The 16,633-nt window shown below is 44.0% G+C and overlaps 1 protein-coding gene across 2 annotated transcripts in view; it reads left to right on the forward strand.

Moving 5' to 3' along the window:
- COL4A1 (collagen type IV alpha 1 chain) overlaps positions 1-16,633 on the forward strand; it is a 147,329-nt gene that overhangs the window by 98,895 nt on the left and 31,801 nt on the right. For both annotated transcript variants that reach the window (XM_004423171.3, XM_087435857.1), the window contains exons 13-24: positions 843-929; positions 1,447-1,473; positions 1,638-1,688; positions 2,525-2,569; positions 2,653-2,706; positions 4,836-4,877; positions 6,224-6,308; positions 6,662-6,697; positions 8,554-8,718; positions 12,095-12,190; positions 14,237-14,320; positions 14,879-14,949. In XM_004423171.3, coding sequence (XP_004423228.1) covers positions 843-929; positions 1,447-1,473; positions 1,638-1,688; positions 2,525-2,569; positions 2,653-2,706; positions 4,836-4,877; positions 6,224-6,308; positions 6,662-6,697; positions 8,554-8,718; positions 12,095-12,190; positions 14,237-14,320; positions 14,879-14,949 — 843 coding nt within the window. The remainder of the gene's footprint in view (positions 1-842; positions 930-1,446; positions 1,474-1,637; positions 1,689-2,524; positions 2,570-2,652; positions 2,707-4,835; positions 4,878-6,223; positions 6,309-6,661; positions 6,698-8,553; positions 8,719-12,094; positions 12,191-14,236; positions 14,321-14,878; positions 14,950-16,633) is intronic.

A 16,633-nucleotide genomic window follows, 5' to 3' on the forward strand; every position in this document is an offset into this window, starting at 1 on the left:
TCCCTGATCCTCTGGTGATCTCTCCACCTGTCCCCCCGGATCAGACCAGTGACACAGGCACTAGCCGAGTGGGGATTCTTGGAATTACAGCAGCGCCTGCTGCAGGGTCCAGGTTCTTCTCTGACGGTGTTCAAGCCAGTGTAGATGATGGCCACCAGGGGGCGCCAGATCAGCCGAGGCCGGGGAAGGTCTGGACCGAACAGGTGGCCTCTGCTTTCCACCTCAGATTTTGGCCCAGTCTTTTCATAAACCTCACAGTAAAGTGCTCTACAATTTGTGCAGTTGAATTTTTTGGACTTCGGTCATCGTGCTGTAGCTGGAGTTCACTGTCCTTCCAGTTGTACCCAGCAGTTAGGATGCCTGAGGAAGAGAATTCTTGATGGCCCTCTTCTTTTTGGCTTAGCTAACAATACCTCCTTTCTTCCCCGGCTCTATTAGACAGCTGTGTCCTTTTCCTCCATGCTGGCAAAACGCGATAGGACAATATGCGTGTGACAGGATGGGATACGTATGCATACTAAGTATACTGTATGGATGTATGCATGGTCTATACGTATATGCGTGCACACGCGCGTCCTGTCGATGTTCAGGTTCCACTGTTACTGTTGAGGTAGTGGCTCCCCTGACCCCTGAGAGGTGAAGTCTCCTCCTGGCTTTATATACTTAGTGTACCATCTTCCTCCTGAAAACTTAATTTTCTGCTGAGGCAAGGATAGATTAGAACAGAGTATAATTACATTTTCAAAATAGACGTTCGATTTTAGGCCTTTCCCCCCTCTGCATTTTTCTTCTCTGTATAATAATTTTTGTGCTTAATTAATTCCCAATCTTTGCATCAACAGGGTGATCAAGGGGTCAGTGGGCCTCCAGGAGTGCCAGGACAAGCTCAAGTTAAAGAGAAAGGAGAGTTTGCCGCTAAAGGAGAGAAGGTACGAATGGACTTTGTCCACTGAATGCTGGCTTTCTAATCTTGCACAAGTTCCAAGGGATAAAGAGAAACTGGGTCAAAATTCAGTTTCTCCAGCTACATACTCCCCTGACCTGGAAAACAGATTTGTAGACCAACCGTCTCGTGAAATATGAGCATCTTGAGAGCAGAGACAGCCAGAGCCGGGTTGGAGCAAGACTCACCTGAGGCTGTCTCCCCTGTCTGAGGGCTTCTCAAATGCACCCGAGTTGGGATGGGCTGGGTCAGTGGGAGGGAGGCAAGCTGAGGGTGGAAGGAGGTTACAGGTGCCATGGATCGAGCATAATTAACTGCCCTTCTGAAGTCCATAATGCAGGCGGTGCTAGGAAGTGAAGACTGGAGGCCAATGCGAATTTCTTTGTTAATATGTCAGGAAAAGGTGTTTTGTTTTTTTCCTTTTGCATGTTCAGTGTAGCATATAAAGAATGATATAGCCATTAGTTAGTACTGATCTCTCTCTTTCTAAAAAATTATTTTAGGGTCAAAAAGGTGAACCTGGATTTCAGGTAAGTACTAAATTTTTGTTTATCGTTATTATTTTGTGTGAAAGACCATAACGTGTTGGATTTAAGTTACAAGCTTATTTCACCTTAAATGTAATATTTACTTAATTTAATATTTTATTTATATATAAGAATGAATCTAACTCTTTCTCTTTCTGTGCTTCAAGGGAATGCCGGGGGCTGGAGAGAAAGGTGAACCTGGAAAACCAGGGCCCCGAGTAAGTGCTTTCAAAAGTCCTTTTATTCCTTGTTGTAAAGTCATTTTCCTTCCGTTCCTAGAATGACAGGTTCACAGAAACAGAGCGGGAGAGTCTGGAGGGGTCTTGCCTCACATGAAGGGCTTTTCTGGAGCCCTTGGAGCAGGAATGAGGAGAGCTGTCACCATTAGAAAGAGCTCTGGGAAAGCTCAGGCCTCTCATTATTCAGATGACCCCCCAAGGACAGCCCAGGGTTGCAGGGAGCTCTTTGAAGAGCCGCAGTCTGCTGGCTCCTTGCTGAAAGCCACCTGCCCACCTGCTCAGAGCACTGGGTGCCCTGTGCCTCCCAGGCCGGCTCAGAGCTCTGCCCAGAGCCCAGACTGCACAGCCCTGAGCCCAGATGCTCAGATGCTTCCCACCTCTTGAATCCTGGTGACGAGAGACCCGCCCACTTGCAGTAGCCTGGGCCATTTCTGGTTTCTGCCCTGAAATGAAGCATGGAAACCTCCATTAAAGTCAATCATCAGCATATCAGCCACCAAATTCTCATTTGCCAATAGGGAAACTTCTCCGGTGTTGGCTGCGCTGCCACATGTAATGGGTGGCTTAGAAGATTGGGAGCTAATCAGCCTCTATTTTTTAAAAATTGAAAAGTCCTCTTCTATCGTTGTAGTGTTTTCATAGTCAGTCAACATCTACTCTGTTACCTGTCATTATGGTCGTATTGTCGATGTGCTCACAGGTTTCATACCAGAGACGACATGTGAACTTGTGTGTGAATCAGAGCCTTGGGGTTATAGCATATTTATTATTATTATTGTTTATGAACTACTAATCTTTAAATCTTTATTCTACAGGGAAAACCTGGAAAAGATGGTGAAAAAGGAGAAAAAGGGAGTCCAGTAAGTATTTCCTTGTAATTTTTTAAAGCAAATTGTTGCCTTCACTACCTTACGACTGTTGTTGCTCCTCTGTTCCATTTTAGGGGTTTCCAGGCGATTCAGGGTACCCAGGACTCCCGGGCCGAGAGGGTTTTAAGGTAAATGGTGACACTCTTTTGAGTTTTTACCTTCATTTTGTAGTTCAACCTAGAAGTTTTGCCTAGAATAAAGGACCATGGATCAAAGAATAGAAATTATTTATGCTCCATATAAGTAAAAGTACAGTTTAGTAGTTTCATTTGTGTGCACGAATTTTTAAAGAAAAAAATATCAAATGTAACACTCATTCAAGTTTTTGGCTTTTTTGTAGTCAATTAATTTTGCCTGACGATAAAACAATAGACAATGCAGGAAGGTAGAGTGAAGAAAAGAAAGCTGCTCTAATTTTTCTGTTACGCGTTCAGAGAGGGTCACAGTTAACAAGTGAGCTGTGTGCACACATGTACCTGTGCTTTTAAAAAAATGATATTGCACAACACATCCGGCTTCGTCACTTAACAATGTAATGTGGATATATTTCCGTGTCCCTAAATGTAGTCATACATAATGTTTTTAATGTCCATGCCTTTTACTGCGTGGTATTTAGGTCATTTCCAAATTTTTATGATTGCAAGTATTTTTGTTCACTTGTCTAATCATTTCCCTGTCAAAAATTCCTAAAAGTGTAATATTTGGGTCAACATGTATACGCTTTTTGGAAGCTTTTGCCATATGTCCCCACATTGCCCCCAGAAAAGCACTTCCATCAGCCCAAGACCCTTTGATTTGGCAACCGCTTGTTATCAAACTTTAAAAATATTTGTCAATCTGATAGGCAGAAAAAACTCATTGTTGCTTTATTTTTCTCTTCTAATCATCAGATGAAGTAACGTTAAGTCTCCCTTAAAATAAGAAATAGTTTTGAAATAGTCATCTCTACAGTGAATAGAGAGGGAGAGGATCTGGGAGAGGATCTCACGGTTTGTTTGCAAAGCCAGGGACAAAGGGAGAAATTCTTTACTGAGACTTTTTCTGAGAAAGTCAAATCTTGTAGATTTTAAAAGGTAAATATGTTTAGAATATATTCACTAAGATATTTTTTAAGTTCTGTACATATTTCTAAAATCTCTTCTCATATGCAAATAAGAAAAATCAAAACATCCATTTCTGGTTTAATTCTGAAGTTCAGTGCCTTGGTTTAAGAGGAAAAAACATACATTCATGGAATATGTGCATATCTTAGGACTTTTAAAAGTATTATGATGCTGGGGCCAGCCCCGTGGCTTAGCAGTTAAGTGCGCGTGCTCCGCTACTGGCGGCCCGGGTTCAGATCCCGGGCGCGCACCCACTCACTGCTTCTCCGGCCATGCTGAGGCCGCGTCCCACATACAGCAACTAGAAGGATGTGCAGCTATGACATACAACTATCTACTGGGGCTTTGGGGGAAATAAAAAGGAGGAAGATTGGCAATAGATGTTAGCTCAGAGCCGGTCTTCCTCAGCAAAAAGAGGAGGATTAGCATGGATGTCAGCTCAGGGCTGATCTTCCTCACAAAAAAATAAATAAATAAATAAAAGTATTATGATGCTTATGTAAAAACATTGGATATAAAAGAATTAATTTCTTTGAATTTTTCATGTAATATGGATTAAATTAAGCCCAGAGTGATCAGAATTTACCCACTCAATGTTTTCAGGTAATACTGGATTTTAAGGGGGAAGAAAAAACCATAAATATCGTTTTATTATGACTTCCAGTGCAGCTTTAGACAATCTTACACCTAAAAACCTCAAATAAAATGGTTTCTTTAAGAAAGTATATTTAGAAATCTAAAGCTTTCATATCATTTTATTTCATTTATTTTCATATTATTGAAAAACCACTGTGTACTAATTCAGCTTGCAAATGATTCTATTAAAGTTCTCTGAGGAGCATGCAATCAACACAACGAATATTGTGAGCTCGTTTGTAATGTGAATGATTAGCTTCCCATTTATGTTTTGTAGAAATCTTTATTTCCGTATGTCACACTTATGCAAAGCGAAGTGAAATGTGTTCATTTTGTTGTAATAGGTACCGAGCACTTTAGGCTAATCACAATGAGAGGTACTAAAGAGAGGAAAATTATTTTAGTGTACGGTGAGCACAATCTCTATTTTTCCAGGAAAAAAAGTTTAACCCTGCTTTCTGCAAGACAGTCTTTACAGTTAAAAAAATACCAGTGAAGTTATTTTGTTTCTCTTTTAGGGAGACAAAGGCGAAGCAGGCCCTCCAGGCCCGCCTGGAATTGTGAGTACCAGTGCCCTGTGCTGCTCTGTGAGGGCGTGTGAGAAGAGGAAGAGGAAGGAGATGGGCGAAGCGCTTACTTACATAGGCCGAATGCTCCACAGCATTCCTCGAATTACATTTCTGTGTAGAGGAGTGCATATTTTTTAAAATAATAATATTATGGTTTGTATTGTGTGGAGTTTGGTACTTACTCTTTATTATATTTTGGTAGTTTCTGCATCTCCTTGACCACTGAAAATGAAAAGATTTGCACGTGGATAAGAATATGAGCAACACATTTTGAAACTTTTTTTTTAAATGGTCCATTAAGGAGAATGTTAATAAGAGAAACAGATCATCCATAATTTGACTAGCCTAGCAAAACAGTTTTTATTTTTGCAAATAGCATTTTACTCCTTGTCCACATGCGTATTTTTACATACTTGCAATCAGTGTATGTAACATTTTTTCTTTTTAGAAATGAACATTCTTCATGTTTGCAAGTTATTTCAAATGATCATTTTCGGTATCCTGTCAGAGTGTGTGCTCTAATTGTTTTAACCATTTTGCCCAGATTCTTTTTTGAAACAATGAAAATGTTGCCATTCGCTTGCTTGCTGCCATCCTCCTGCTGCTACAATGTGGTGATGAATGTTTGCAGATGACATTTGTGTGTGTGTGTGTGTGTGTGTGTGTCGGGGGTTGAATAATTTTTCCTTAGGCTACATTTCCAGGAATAGGATTACTGGATCAAAGTACTGAACCTCCTTAATGCTTTTAATACTTCCTGTAGACTTAGGATTCCATTGTCCGTAGTTGTGATCCAGCAGCATCATTTGAGTACCCTGTTGGTACCTTAACCTCGTCAGTAGATTTTAATAATGTCCATTAATTTAATCATAACAAAGGAATTATATTTTAAGGGTAATATGCAGTCCTTTTCCTTCAATTTCAGTGATTTAGAATTGGGGGAACTCGTTCACTCCTTTTTAATGAGGCCAACAGTGCCTTCTTCTTGCTCTGTATCTGTAGGACTGTGAGGAAGTCCCACTTTTGACCCTTTTAAAAAATAAAGCAAAAACCTTTCCCAGTAAAAAAAAGACTGAGTGTTCCTGTTACATATGACCTGAGGAAATTTAAGGGAGTTCTTCTGATAATACTCTTTAAAGTAGAATATTCGTCTTATATCCCACCTCCTTCCCTCCCCTCCTCCCCCTCCCTCCCCTCCTCCTCCATCACTGCTTCTTTCATCTTTCTTGGAATAATAAAAAAATGTGTTAGTTTCTTCATCTATACTGCTATAAATATACAGCACCAGCCACTCCCAGGCCACACGATGATCGATGATCTTTTCCTCTGTAACTCAGGTTATCGGCACAGGACCGCCGGGAGAAAAAGGAGAGCGGGGGTACCCAGGGGCTCCAGGATTGAAAGGAGAGCCAGGCCCCAAGGGTAAACTCCTTTCCTTTCCTTCCTTCCCTCCCTGCCTCCTTCCTCCCTCTGTCTTTCTCTCATCCTTTCTCTCTCTTTCTTCCATTTTCCACCTGCACTCATTTACATTTTGAAAACACCCGCATGCCGTGCAGGACCGCTCCGTGACCGGGTCCTATTCGAGTTTATCTTTCGTCGTCGCTCTGGGTCCGGGGACCCTCCTCCCCGCAGCTCTGTAGCGTCAGGGCCGCTGTGTTTCCACAAGTTCATTTATCCTTGTTCCCCGTGACCATGGATCCTCATGGGCACGGAAATACAAAGTAGAAATCACGAGTGAATGAGCCTCAGTTTGTCCAACTCTCCTTCTCTTGCAGGTGTCCCAGGATTACAAGGCCAGCCAGGACGTCCAGGTGGGCAGCCTTAACTGAATTTTGGGAATTTTTTAGATTTGTACAACTTCTCTGTGGTTTATATTCTGAATATGTTTATCGTGTACATTAGATATTTGCATAAAATGGCTCTCAGTTTTGTTACACATTTTTCTAGTTATGAAAGCAAGATGTGTTTATTTTATGAGTTACAGGTTAGCGTGTGGTTATAAACATGTTTTCATGGGTGGGACCCCATATGTCTCTCATCCAGTCACATCTACTCTCCCTGCTCTGATCTAACGCCCCCTACCACCCCTGCAGCCTCCTCCCACGGCGCCTACCGACACGGACATGGCCTTGGTCTTTCTGTGCATGTCCAGTTTCTGGCAGGTTCTCCCCCTCAGCGTCTTTACTCACCCTTTCTCCCACCTCTGCAATACCTCTGTTGCTCCTTTGAGGCCCAACTCAAGGCTGAAACCTCTTCTAACTCACCTAATCACCTCTAATCTTGCTTCTCCGTGGAATCCTGCTCACCGAGCATATACTTAAACTAATTGTTTTGCACTGTCTAGTGGATTGTGTAGTCCAGGGGCCAGGAGCTGGATGTGTGCAGGTGTGCATGAGTGTATTTGGGTTCTCTCAGTTCCTAGAGTGGATATAATAAATGCTCTGACAGAAACTCTCACGTGCCCTGGAGTTGACACCATAATTGAGTGCTTACAATCCTTACAGTTTTGGTTTTGTTCGTTTTACATTTATTTTTGGTTTTTATCCTTTTTTGTTTGTTATTTCACTTTTTTCCCTTTCTGACAGTTCTTAAGTTTAAGTTCTTGCAGAGCCCCTTCTGTGTTGGCATAGACACCACCCTCACAACGCCGTCTGCACCATCTGAGAGTCGCTCTGCAGCGGCTCAGGGCAGGGCCTTCACTGCGCCAACTTTACCTCCTTCTACTAAAACTTTCTTCTCTCTGAGTATAAGAACTGCTGGATTTCAGGTGTCCTAATGAGCATGTCACTTGCTGCCTCCCCTTAGCGTATGCCGTATTTACTTTCTAAAACCGTTTTCTGCCTCTACTAATCTCTTAACTTACAATTTTAAAAAAATTTCCTTGAAATTGCTGTGGCCTTCTCTGCTCTCCCCTTGTCCAAAGCCTGGCTCTTCAGTCCCCTGCCCTCTGCTGACTGCCACCGCCCCTTGCCCTCGCTGGTTGTGGAGTGCTCCCTCCTCAGGGCCGAGTCCTTGGGCTAGCCCCCCGTCTGGATACTGTTCCACTGTTCTCTCTGTTGGAGGTGCTCCCTCTCCTCTCCTGCCCCAACTAGGGGGGCTGGGTGGTGGGCCGATGCCCACGTGGACTGCCTTTGGTTCTTCTGCCCTTAGTGTGTCGTGCTGCGGGTTCAGCGACTTACAACTCTCTCAGCAGTGACTGAAGTTAAATGTTTGGTCTGTTCATCTTCCTCAGAACTCTCACTTCACTTCTCGGCATTTCCTCTAGATTCCAGCCCGTCCCCGTCCCTTTTGCCTCGTGTGCCCTTCTGCTTGGTTGGATGGCGTTCTTTAGGCCTTTGTTCTCTAAGTAGAGGTGGAATGTACCTTCGATAGCCTTTTCATTTCCACATTGGGAATGCTATGTGCACCAAAAGAAACTCATAGATTTTAATGTCTGCTTAACAAGTCCCTTTCCCTTAAAGTTAATTTGTAGGGAGCATTGAACTCTCAGCATTTACATGGTGAGAAGCCTGCCAGTTTAACTTGTCTTTATTTGTCTAGAGCAGATCCCCTTTCAGCGATGGTCACTGCTCAGTTCGCCTTGAGCAGAGTTAAGAATGTTGGTTTGTGCTGTTGGCATTGAACTCTGTACTGTGCTCCCTTACATGAGATTTTGTTCTGGTTTCAGGCCTACCAATACCAGGGCAGCCTGGTGCTCCTGGCTTCCCTGGAGAAAGAGGAGAAAAAGGTGACCAAGGATTTCCAGGCGTGTCTTTGCCAGGACCAAGTGGAAGGGATGGGCTCCAGGGCCCTCCCGGGCCCCCCGGACCCCCTGGGCAGCCAGGCCACACGAGTAAGTTCCCTCGGGACTGTTTCGCATGGTGTAGGATGGGGTGCTTGCAGAGCTAACCGGGTGCTGGGAGGGCGCTCCAGAGTTCAAGTGCCATGCAAAAGGCTGGGGTGTCCAGTGATTTATGAATTATTTACATCCCACTTAGGTATCTCTGCAAAATTTCTGTAGTCATGCTGCAGAAAAGAATAGTAAAAATAAAATAATAAAACTGGTTTAAAAGAATAAGAACCACGTTAACCAGCTGTGAGTCTTCTGGCACCTACAGCTGAAAAACAAACCAGTTGAGTTGTATAGTTCTTGCAGAAAGCAGAACGCATTCCAGGTCATCTAGAGAACAAACTAATACTAAGACACACACCAGGAAGGAGGGATGGCGCGGGTATAGACCACACAGTCTACGTGGTAGCATGATGAAGGACTCCAACTTTGAATGGGTCTTTGCATGGATTTTTCTCACGTCAGCCCTCCATCAAAGCTGAGCACAGAACATTAAACTCTTGTTTCAGTTAAGGGGGTCCTGTGATCCCAAAGTAACACCAATGCAAAATGTAAGAGAATTTCAGAGGATTTAAGTTAGCAGTTCCAGTGGGAATAAGTTCAGATTCCCAGAGCAGGCCTTCAGGTCCAGTGCGTGCTCTGTGAAGCGCCTGAAACGCCAGTCTTCTGTGGGCTTGATGGAAGAGGGCTTCATCCCCCATGAGTACCAGGGGATCTGTTTGCTGGAATCCAAACGCATGTTTATGAGAGGGAGTTCTCGTGGACGCGTTTCCGTACGGAGGCCAGATACGGACTGGATGGAACAGTGGACTCCAGATTTAAGGCTTCACTGGGAAAGGATCAGCTTGAATCTCCTTTGACGTGTTGCTGATGGGTGGGGAGAGGGATGGATCATCTGTGACTTTATGAGACTTCCCCACCTTCTCATGGTTCTGTGCAACATGGAGAATGAAGATGAAACACTCAAGTCCTGGAGGCACTCGGTCCAGAGCTGCTCTTTCTCTAAGTGTCTGGGAGAAGGCTGTGAGCCCCAAAAGGGCCTTTGAGTCACTCATTCATTCAACAAGGATGGGTATGCTTACAATACGCCAGGCACTGTTCCAGAATCAGTGATAGAACCCACAGAACAATCCTGTGCTCCGGGGTGTGCATTCTACCGGGGCAGGACAGATATGAACCAGATAAATGAGTCACTTGTAAGGTGTGTAGGAGGTGACAAGAGCAGGGTAGGAACAAGCAGGGAGGCGCAGCAGGCAGCTCTGGGCTGGGGTGGGCTGGCTCATGGCTGTAACTGTAAACAGAGTGATCAGCAGGTGGAGGTGGGAGGAAGCCGTGGGGAAATCTGGGAGAATATTTTGCTTTTGCTATTTGTAATTTTGCCAGTACAGACATGTGAACGAATTTCGTATAAAGACATGAACTTTCCACTGCTGTTCATGGAGTGGGATGTGCTAACCGCACACGTTGTAGTATCTACCGTCCCAACTTTCCAGGTTGCCTTTCGAGTCTAAGTGGTTCACAATCGCAGGGTATTAAGTGATAATTTATAAATGAGATTTTTATTCAGATTTACGGTGTGTGTTAAAGAAGCTACATCTTAAAACTAACTGCCACCTTGGGGCCTATCAGTAGCTCCTTAACCACACACCGTGGAGGTTTCCATGCCCCGATTCTGTTCCTGTGTCCCCGTCCCGTATGGTGGCAGCCAGCCCCCAGCCACCTGTGACCACAGGTGCCCTCACTGAGCAACCGCGCAGATGTCGCATCTGAACTTGCATTTAGAACTCCTCAGAAGTAATCACTACAGTCTTGCTTTAGATTTAAAATTATTTTAGATTGATTTTGATGAGGATATAAAGTTGCTTTCTTCAGGGATGTGAAGGGATTCTGGTTGAGATGAGGCTGGCAGGAGGTGTGTTTGGGAAAAGAAAAATAATTTTATGTGTGTCGATGTTCATGAGCCTACGTCTCCAGAATCAGGGAGTTGACATCCCCTCCGCTGGCAGGCCTGGGAAATGGCGCTTCTTTACAGTCGAGGAGTTTAGGGACTGCTCACGGAAGCAGAAAAGTGGGCTCCACCTTGTTCAAGAGGTGGGTCAGCGGGGAGCCAGGTGGGAGCAGACCAGCAGGAGCAGGGACCTGCGACAGGGGTCCCACCCCCTCTGCCTCCTTACCGACCGAGAAGCTCCCAGGGAAACAGAAGCAACAAACAAACAGAACACACAGCAGGAACGCTTTCTCCCTTGACTTTACTTCCCACACGCCTGAAACTAACTTTCCTCGGGGCTCCAAACAGTCATAAAACAAGGAGGTTTGGGCCCTTTTGTAGGCCTTCTTGTTTGCCTCTCTGAAACCTTGTGCAAAGGAGAGACAGCTGGTGAGGGAGCCAGAGAGGTGGACCCTGGCTAATGCCTCCAAGCCATGGGGGGCCCACACAGAACTTGGGGCTCGGCCTCTCTCCTCTTCCTGTCCTCTCTCTGTCCTGTCTCCTCATCCTGTCCTCTCCCCTCATCCTGTCTGCTCTCTGTCCTGTCCTCTCTCCTCCTCCTGTCCTCTCTCTGTCCCACCCTCTGTCTGTCCTTGCCGCTCTCTGTCCGGGTGAGAAGACTGTGGAGGGAGAGAAGGGGAGCATGACTGTAGCTCATGGATGTTTGCCTACAGTCATGACAGAATGCCCAGCAGAACCCGGATGCTAATTGTTCCCTCTGTCATTTTTTTTCAAAGATATTGGAGAAGGACATATAAAGTCCATCACTGTGTGTATCCAAACTATGAAACAATACTTTTCTTTTTTCTAGAACCCACAACAGATGGTGTTTGCATTACTGCCATTCATTTTCATGCTTCTTCACATAAATGATGCTCAGAATTGAATAGGAACAAACAATTAGAGGCATTTCCCCATGGAACAGTTTGCATCTCTAAAATAATGATTACTTTGCTGTAAACTTGCTTAGGGGAAAAAAAAGGAATAAAATTGTTCATGTCTCAGCTTTGACTTAGATGTATGACCGTGGACAAACCACTTAACTTTTTTGAGCCTCAATTTCTTAATCTATAAAATGAGGATGATGGTATGTTCTTCACAAGATAAAAATGAAATAAGGTACAGGACAGGGCCAGTGAACTGAAATATGCTTTAGGATTGTAAAATAGGAATTTTAGCAGTGATGGCTTGTGACTGCTCTGTGTGCTGATCAGGTTTTTCAAGTTAATATACTAGTACTGTTTTGAAGCAAACTACAGCTAGATTTCTAATACTTACCAAATAGCCTAAAAATAGTTTGGTTTTATGATAGAGATTGAATTAAGAGAGGGTGAAAATACCTAGCTTCAGTTTGGTGGGAATGATCCTATAACTTTTAAAAATCCATTTCAGATGGAATTGTGGAATGCCAGCCTGGACCACCAGGGGATCAGGGTCCTCCTGGAATTCCAGGGCAGCCAGGATTGACAGGAGAAGTTGGAGAAAAAGGTAAGAGATTTTAATTTTTTTTAAAATGATGATTGTGCTTAGGTTATGATGTATTTCTACATACCTACTGGTTTTGGGGGTGTGGGTGTCTTCTTCCTTTATTTGCAACTCCCCTCCAAATCCATTCCTAGGACGGGTCTCCCTACAGCTCTGCTGAGATTGTCCTGTTGAAGGGAGAGCTGTCACCTAGGAGGCAGTGGGAAGCCATAGCCCCGAAGTCAGAGTTATTGCTCTTTACCCTCTCCGTGGCCAGCAGATTAAACTCTTAGACTGATATCTTATCTCGACCTTTCATTTCAAAGTTTGAGAGTTCTAGCTCAGAGAATGCACGTCTTTCCTTCAAGCCAGATCACAAATGCGTACATGGAATGCTCACCACTGCTCCAAGCCATGTTCCCGTAATCAATGTGCAGATCTGCTGCTGCTGGATCAGCTGATCCCACCCTGGGCTCTCAATTTTATCTTGCATCTTTTCATGTGTTTGCTGTAATACAAACACAGGACACATCGTAATCCCTTCACAGTCTTGGAAACAGAGTGGATTATCACTGCGTTGTCAACAGGGCTGTCTTAGACTGTAATAAACAAAGGATATTCCAATGTTTATGTCTCTTAATACCCAGAGAGTAGAACACATAGGCGGCTGCTCCCCCAAATCAACCCCATTATGTGCTATTTCTGACTTTGGGCTGCAAAGAGTTTCTGCTCTTTGGAAGTCTGCGACACAAATGCTTCATGGAATAGTTTCAGCCGAAATCTTAGAATTTTGACAGCTGCATGGGCTGCAGAACTTCAAGGGAAATGGTCTTAGAAGTCATGGTGGTGTTGTCACCAATTAGAGTGTTTTTAAGGAATCTCTCTGGTTACCAGATGCTTGGTGCTTTCTGAGATGAGCTGTTCCATTTTATGATGGAGCCTGTGGTCAGAAGGTTCTTTGTACTAAGATCTTGTTTATTCATCCCCCAAATCCTAAGATAAGCCTCCTTCTTCCCGTGTCTTCATCCTCCTGCCGCAGAACCGTCAGCCTGCCTGGACTGCAGTGTTGCTGCGTCTCCTGGCTCACCTCTGGCCTTGTGAGCAGAGACATCTGTGGAATCGCAGGGCGCCTAGAACTAAGCTGGGTTGTTGGCTGACTTGCACTGTATCTGTCCCACTGATGGGCCCCTGTACCGCCCTCAGGAAGAACACAGAACGAAGCAGTGTGCCTGCCCATACTTCAGCGAGGCGGGCTGCCTGCACTGGTCCTGTTTCTCTTCCTGACAGTGGGGCCTGCTGGGGTGAGGCTGCAGTAGCAGTGCCTGGGGCTGGGGGTGCCAGTCAGGGCTGGGGGCAGGGGCGATATGGACCAGCCTCTTGACTTCCAGCCTGCTCTCCACGTGCACTCTGCTCTGTGCTAGGCCTGATTTGTGCCTAGAAACCTAGACATTTTAAGGTTTAGGACACAGGTGTATCTAAGACACCATAAGGACTTTTAGCTTCATTTGAAAATCAAGACATAAGGTGTTAGAATTTCCAAAGAAAGGCATTTCCTCCCATTTTCTGTGCAGCAGTCTCTCTCCTCTTCCACCTTGGTGTCAAGTCAGACATTTGTTCTTGCTTTCATGGTTTCTTACATCCAGTGATCATCCATCAGCCTGTAACATGGGTTTAAGTCCAGGAGCTATATTTACAGTTTGTTGATAAATATTAAATCGAGAAAAATGAAGAGAAGCTTTAGAGTTAGAAGCAAACTTGGTCAGATCTTTTCAGGCTGATTGGCAAAATTGAGTCCTGGGTCTCATTGTGGCGAGCAGCCCCTGTCCTTCTGCAGAAGATGCCCCAGTGGTTCCCTGTGAAGTGTGCTGAGGGTGAGGGCGTGCCCAGACAGGGACACACAGTGGATTAGCAGAGCGGTGTCTGGAGCAGGTGCTGGATAATCGAGAAATCACACATTTGAATACAACACTATTAATGACAACCTTCTTTGCCTTTTTCTATGCTGTTACTACGCTGCGGAGACTTCTGTTCATATGTTACATGTAAATACCCCTGTGTTTCCTTTTTTAGGTCAAAAAGGAGACCTTTGCCCTATCTGTGACTCAGCAGGACTTCGTGGGCCCCCTGGGCCACAGGGACCCCCAGGAGAAATAGGTAAAACCCCAGATGTGAAAGGGATCAGGTCAGAATTTGCCAAAAAGGGTTGGAACCTTCACAGTGCAATGTCTTACTATGAGAGACCTAATTTTCTGCATTCAAAATTAAAGCATAGTAGTGAGAATGTTAAGCCACACTTCCAGGATTTGTCCACTTTGTTGGACATTATCAAATGGCCTATAAATTCAGTGTCATAAAGATTTCCTAGTAAAAGGATAGCAACATATAGTTCACTCAGTTCCACAAATTTCGTTGTCTCCAAAGAAGTTAGCAGAATATTTCAGTTAAAGTGGTCCCTGGGTGTGTGGGCGGGGGGCCTGTAGCCATCCTGCTTCACTGTTAGTTGTGTGCATCTGGGGTCACTTTTTCCCTCTCTGAGCCCATCTTGGACATTTTCATTATTACTGTCTGGAGATTCTTCAGACATCCCCCTCTTCATATAAATCTTGAGAAAAGATTGCACTTTTGAATCTTGAAAAAAGTAAAAAGGTTTTGAGTTATTTGGAAGTGTCTTATCACAATGTTCTGCAATTTTGCCCCTGTCTTTCATGAAAGGTTTCCCGGGACAGCCAGGGGCCAAGGGCGACAGAGGTTTACCAGGCAGGGATGGTCTTGAAGGATTGCCTGTAAGTAAGCGTGTCTGAGTTCGTATACGTATCAGAAGTTGCCACCAAGCAAACTAACAAAGGTGTATGTTTTGTGTTTGCACGTACACCTTCTGCCTTATTTGGGAGCTGGTAAAGCATCTTTTTGTTGAGCAGTCTGCAGTTACTCCTGTGTCCCTCCTCTCGGATTCACCTGAGAATGAGCAGGACTGTTGATCCAGAACCCACATCTCAACCGCCTTTCTTGTCACCTGGTCAGAACTCCGGTGCCACTTACCTGTGTCCAGGTGCAGCTGAATAGTGGTGTGCCACCTTCCCACAGGGTCTCTGGGAGTTCTTGAAACAAATGGTGCCACCAAGGGTCACCTCTAAGAAGCTACACCATTCTGTTGAGTTGTCGTTTTGCACGATCATTGCTCATCACACTGATAATCTAAAAACTTGTTAGTGAATAAGTTCAGCACCAATAGTTTCCGTGGAGAGACGGAGGAAAACGGACCTGTTTCCTTCTAGGAATTTGAAATCTTTTTTTGTTCTTCTTCTTACAGATATATATTTTGAAAATTCCTATCACCAACATCTATTGTAAAGACGCCTTTTCAAATCTATAAATGAAATATCTTGATCACATGGACTTGAAACCTTTCAGTTACACAAAATACCAGCTTCTTAGCTTTTGTACTGAGTTTTGAAAGAAGCCGTTGAGTAGAAGAGTAAATAATGTGAAATATTGAAGGACATTATTTAATTGCAAATAATCAGCTCTATTTCTAAAGCTTTTAAACCGTAGGGCACCGTCCTCCTTATATTCCTTTGTTCTTCTAAGCTCTGTATGCTCTAACCAGTTTCTCCAATTCCTTTCATTCCTTTTTTTCTTCTTTCTTTTGTCACGAATTGAAAGTCAAGTCTTTGGCATTATTGTTTTTTGATGTAGCTCTTTAACATTTGTAATTTAAAAAAATATTTCTAGAAGCTTCTATAAAGGTGGGTCAGGGCAAAAGTGAATTGAAATAGAAATGAAACAGTTGGAATTCAGCAATAATTTTCTCCTTTTGAAGTTAGATCTTTAGCTTCAGCTTTCCAGATCTTCCCTGGTGCCTGGGGAGCTAAGTTAGAAGTCACAATTGTTTAGACTATTTCTAAATAAATGAGAAGTTCACGTAGCTGAGAAGCCCTGACTGTGGTCGGGATCAAAGACAGAAGAACTTTTGAAGGCGGCAGAAGAGGATGCTTTTAACGTCTGGGCATGGGCTTGATCTACTTGGCCTTCCTGGACTACGTCCTGCCTCAGCTCTGCCTGAAGCCTGGGCCAGACACCCGCCCCTGCCCGAAATCCAATAAAAAGGGGAAGAAAGGAAGGAGGGGAGAGAGAAGGATGGTTGAGGAAAAATCATGATAAAGAAGAAAGTGAAACATACAACAAAAATCCAATCCCCATGCCCTGTTCAATAGGGCCTCCTTTCTTTCTTTAGATGGGAAAAGTTTCTAAAGATTGTTTTATGCTTGAATAATTTGAGAAGGTAGTAATTTTCCCTTTATTTGGAGCTATCTTGTAGTTCTATGGTTTAACCAACTCAAAAATGTGGTCCTCTTATTTCAAATATGGCTAGAGGCTAAAAGAGGTACCACGAACCTGTGGAACATAGGAAAGTAGATTAAAATGAAGAAGTGATGAGAGCTCTGATTTTTCATTTGATTTAGATAG

Source organism: Ceratotherium simum, chromosome 10 (genome assembly GCF_057802395.1).
Source record: "Ceratotherium simum simum isolate JZ-2026a chromosome 10, ASM5780239v1, whole genome shotgun sequence".
Taxonomy (NCBI): Eukaryota; Metazoa; Chordata; class Mammalia; order Perissodactyla; family Rhinocerotidae; genus Ceratotherium; species Ceratotherium simum.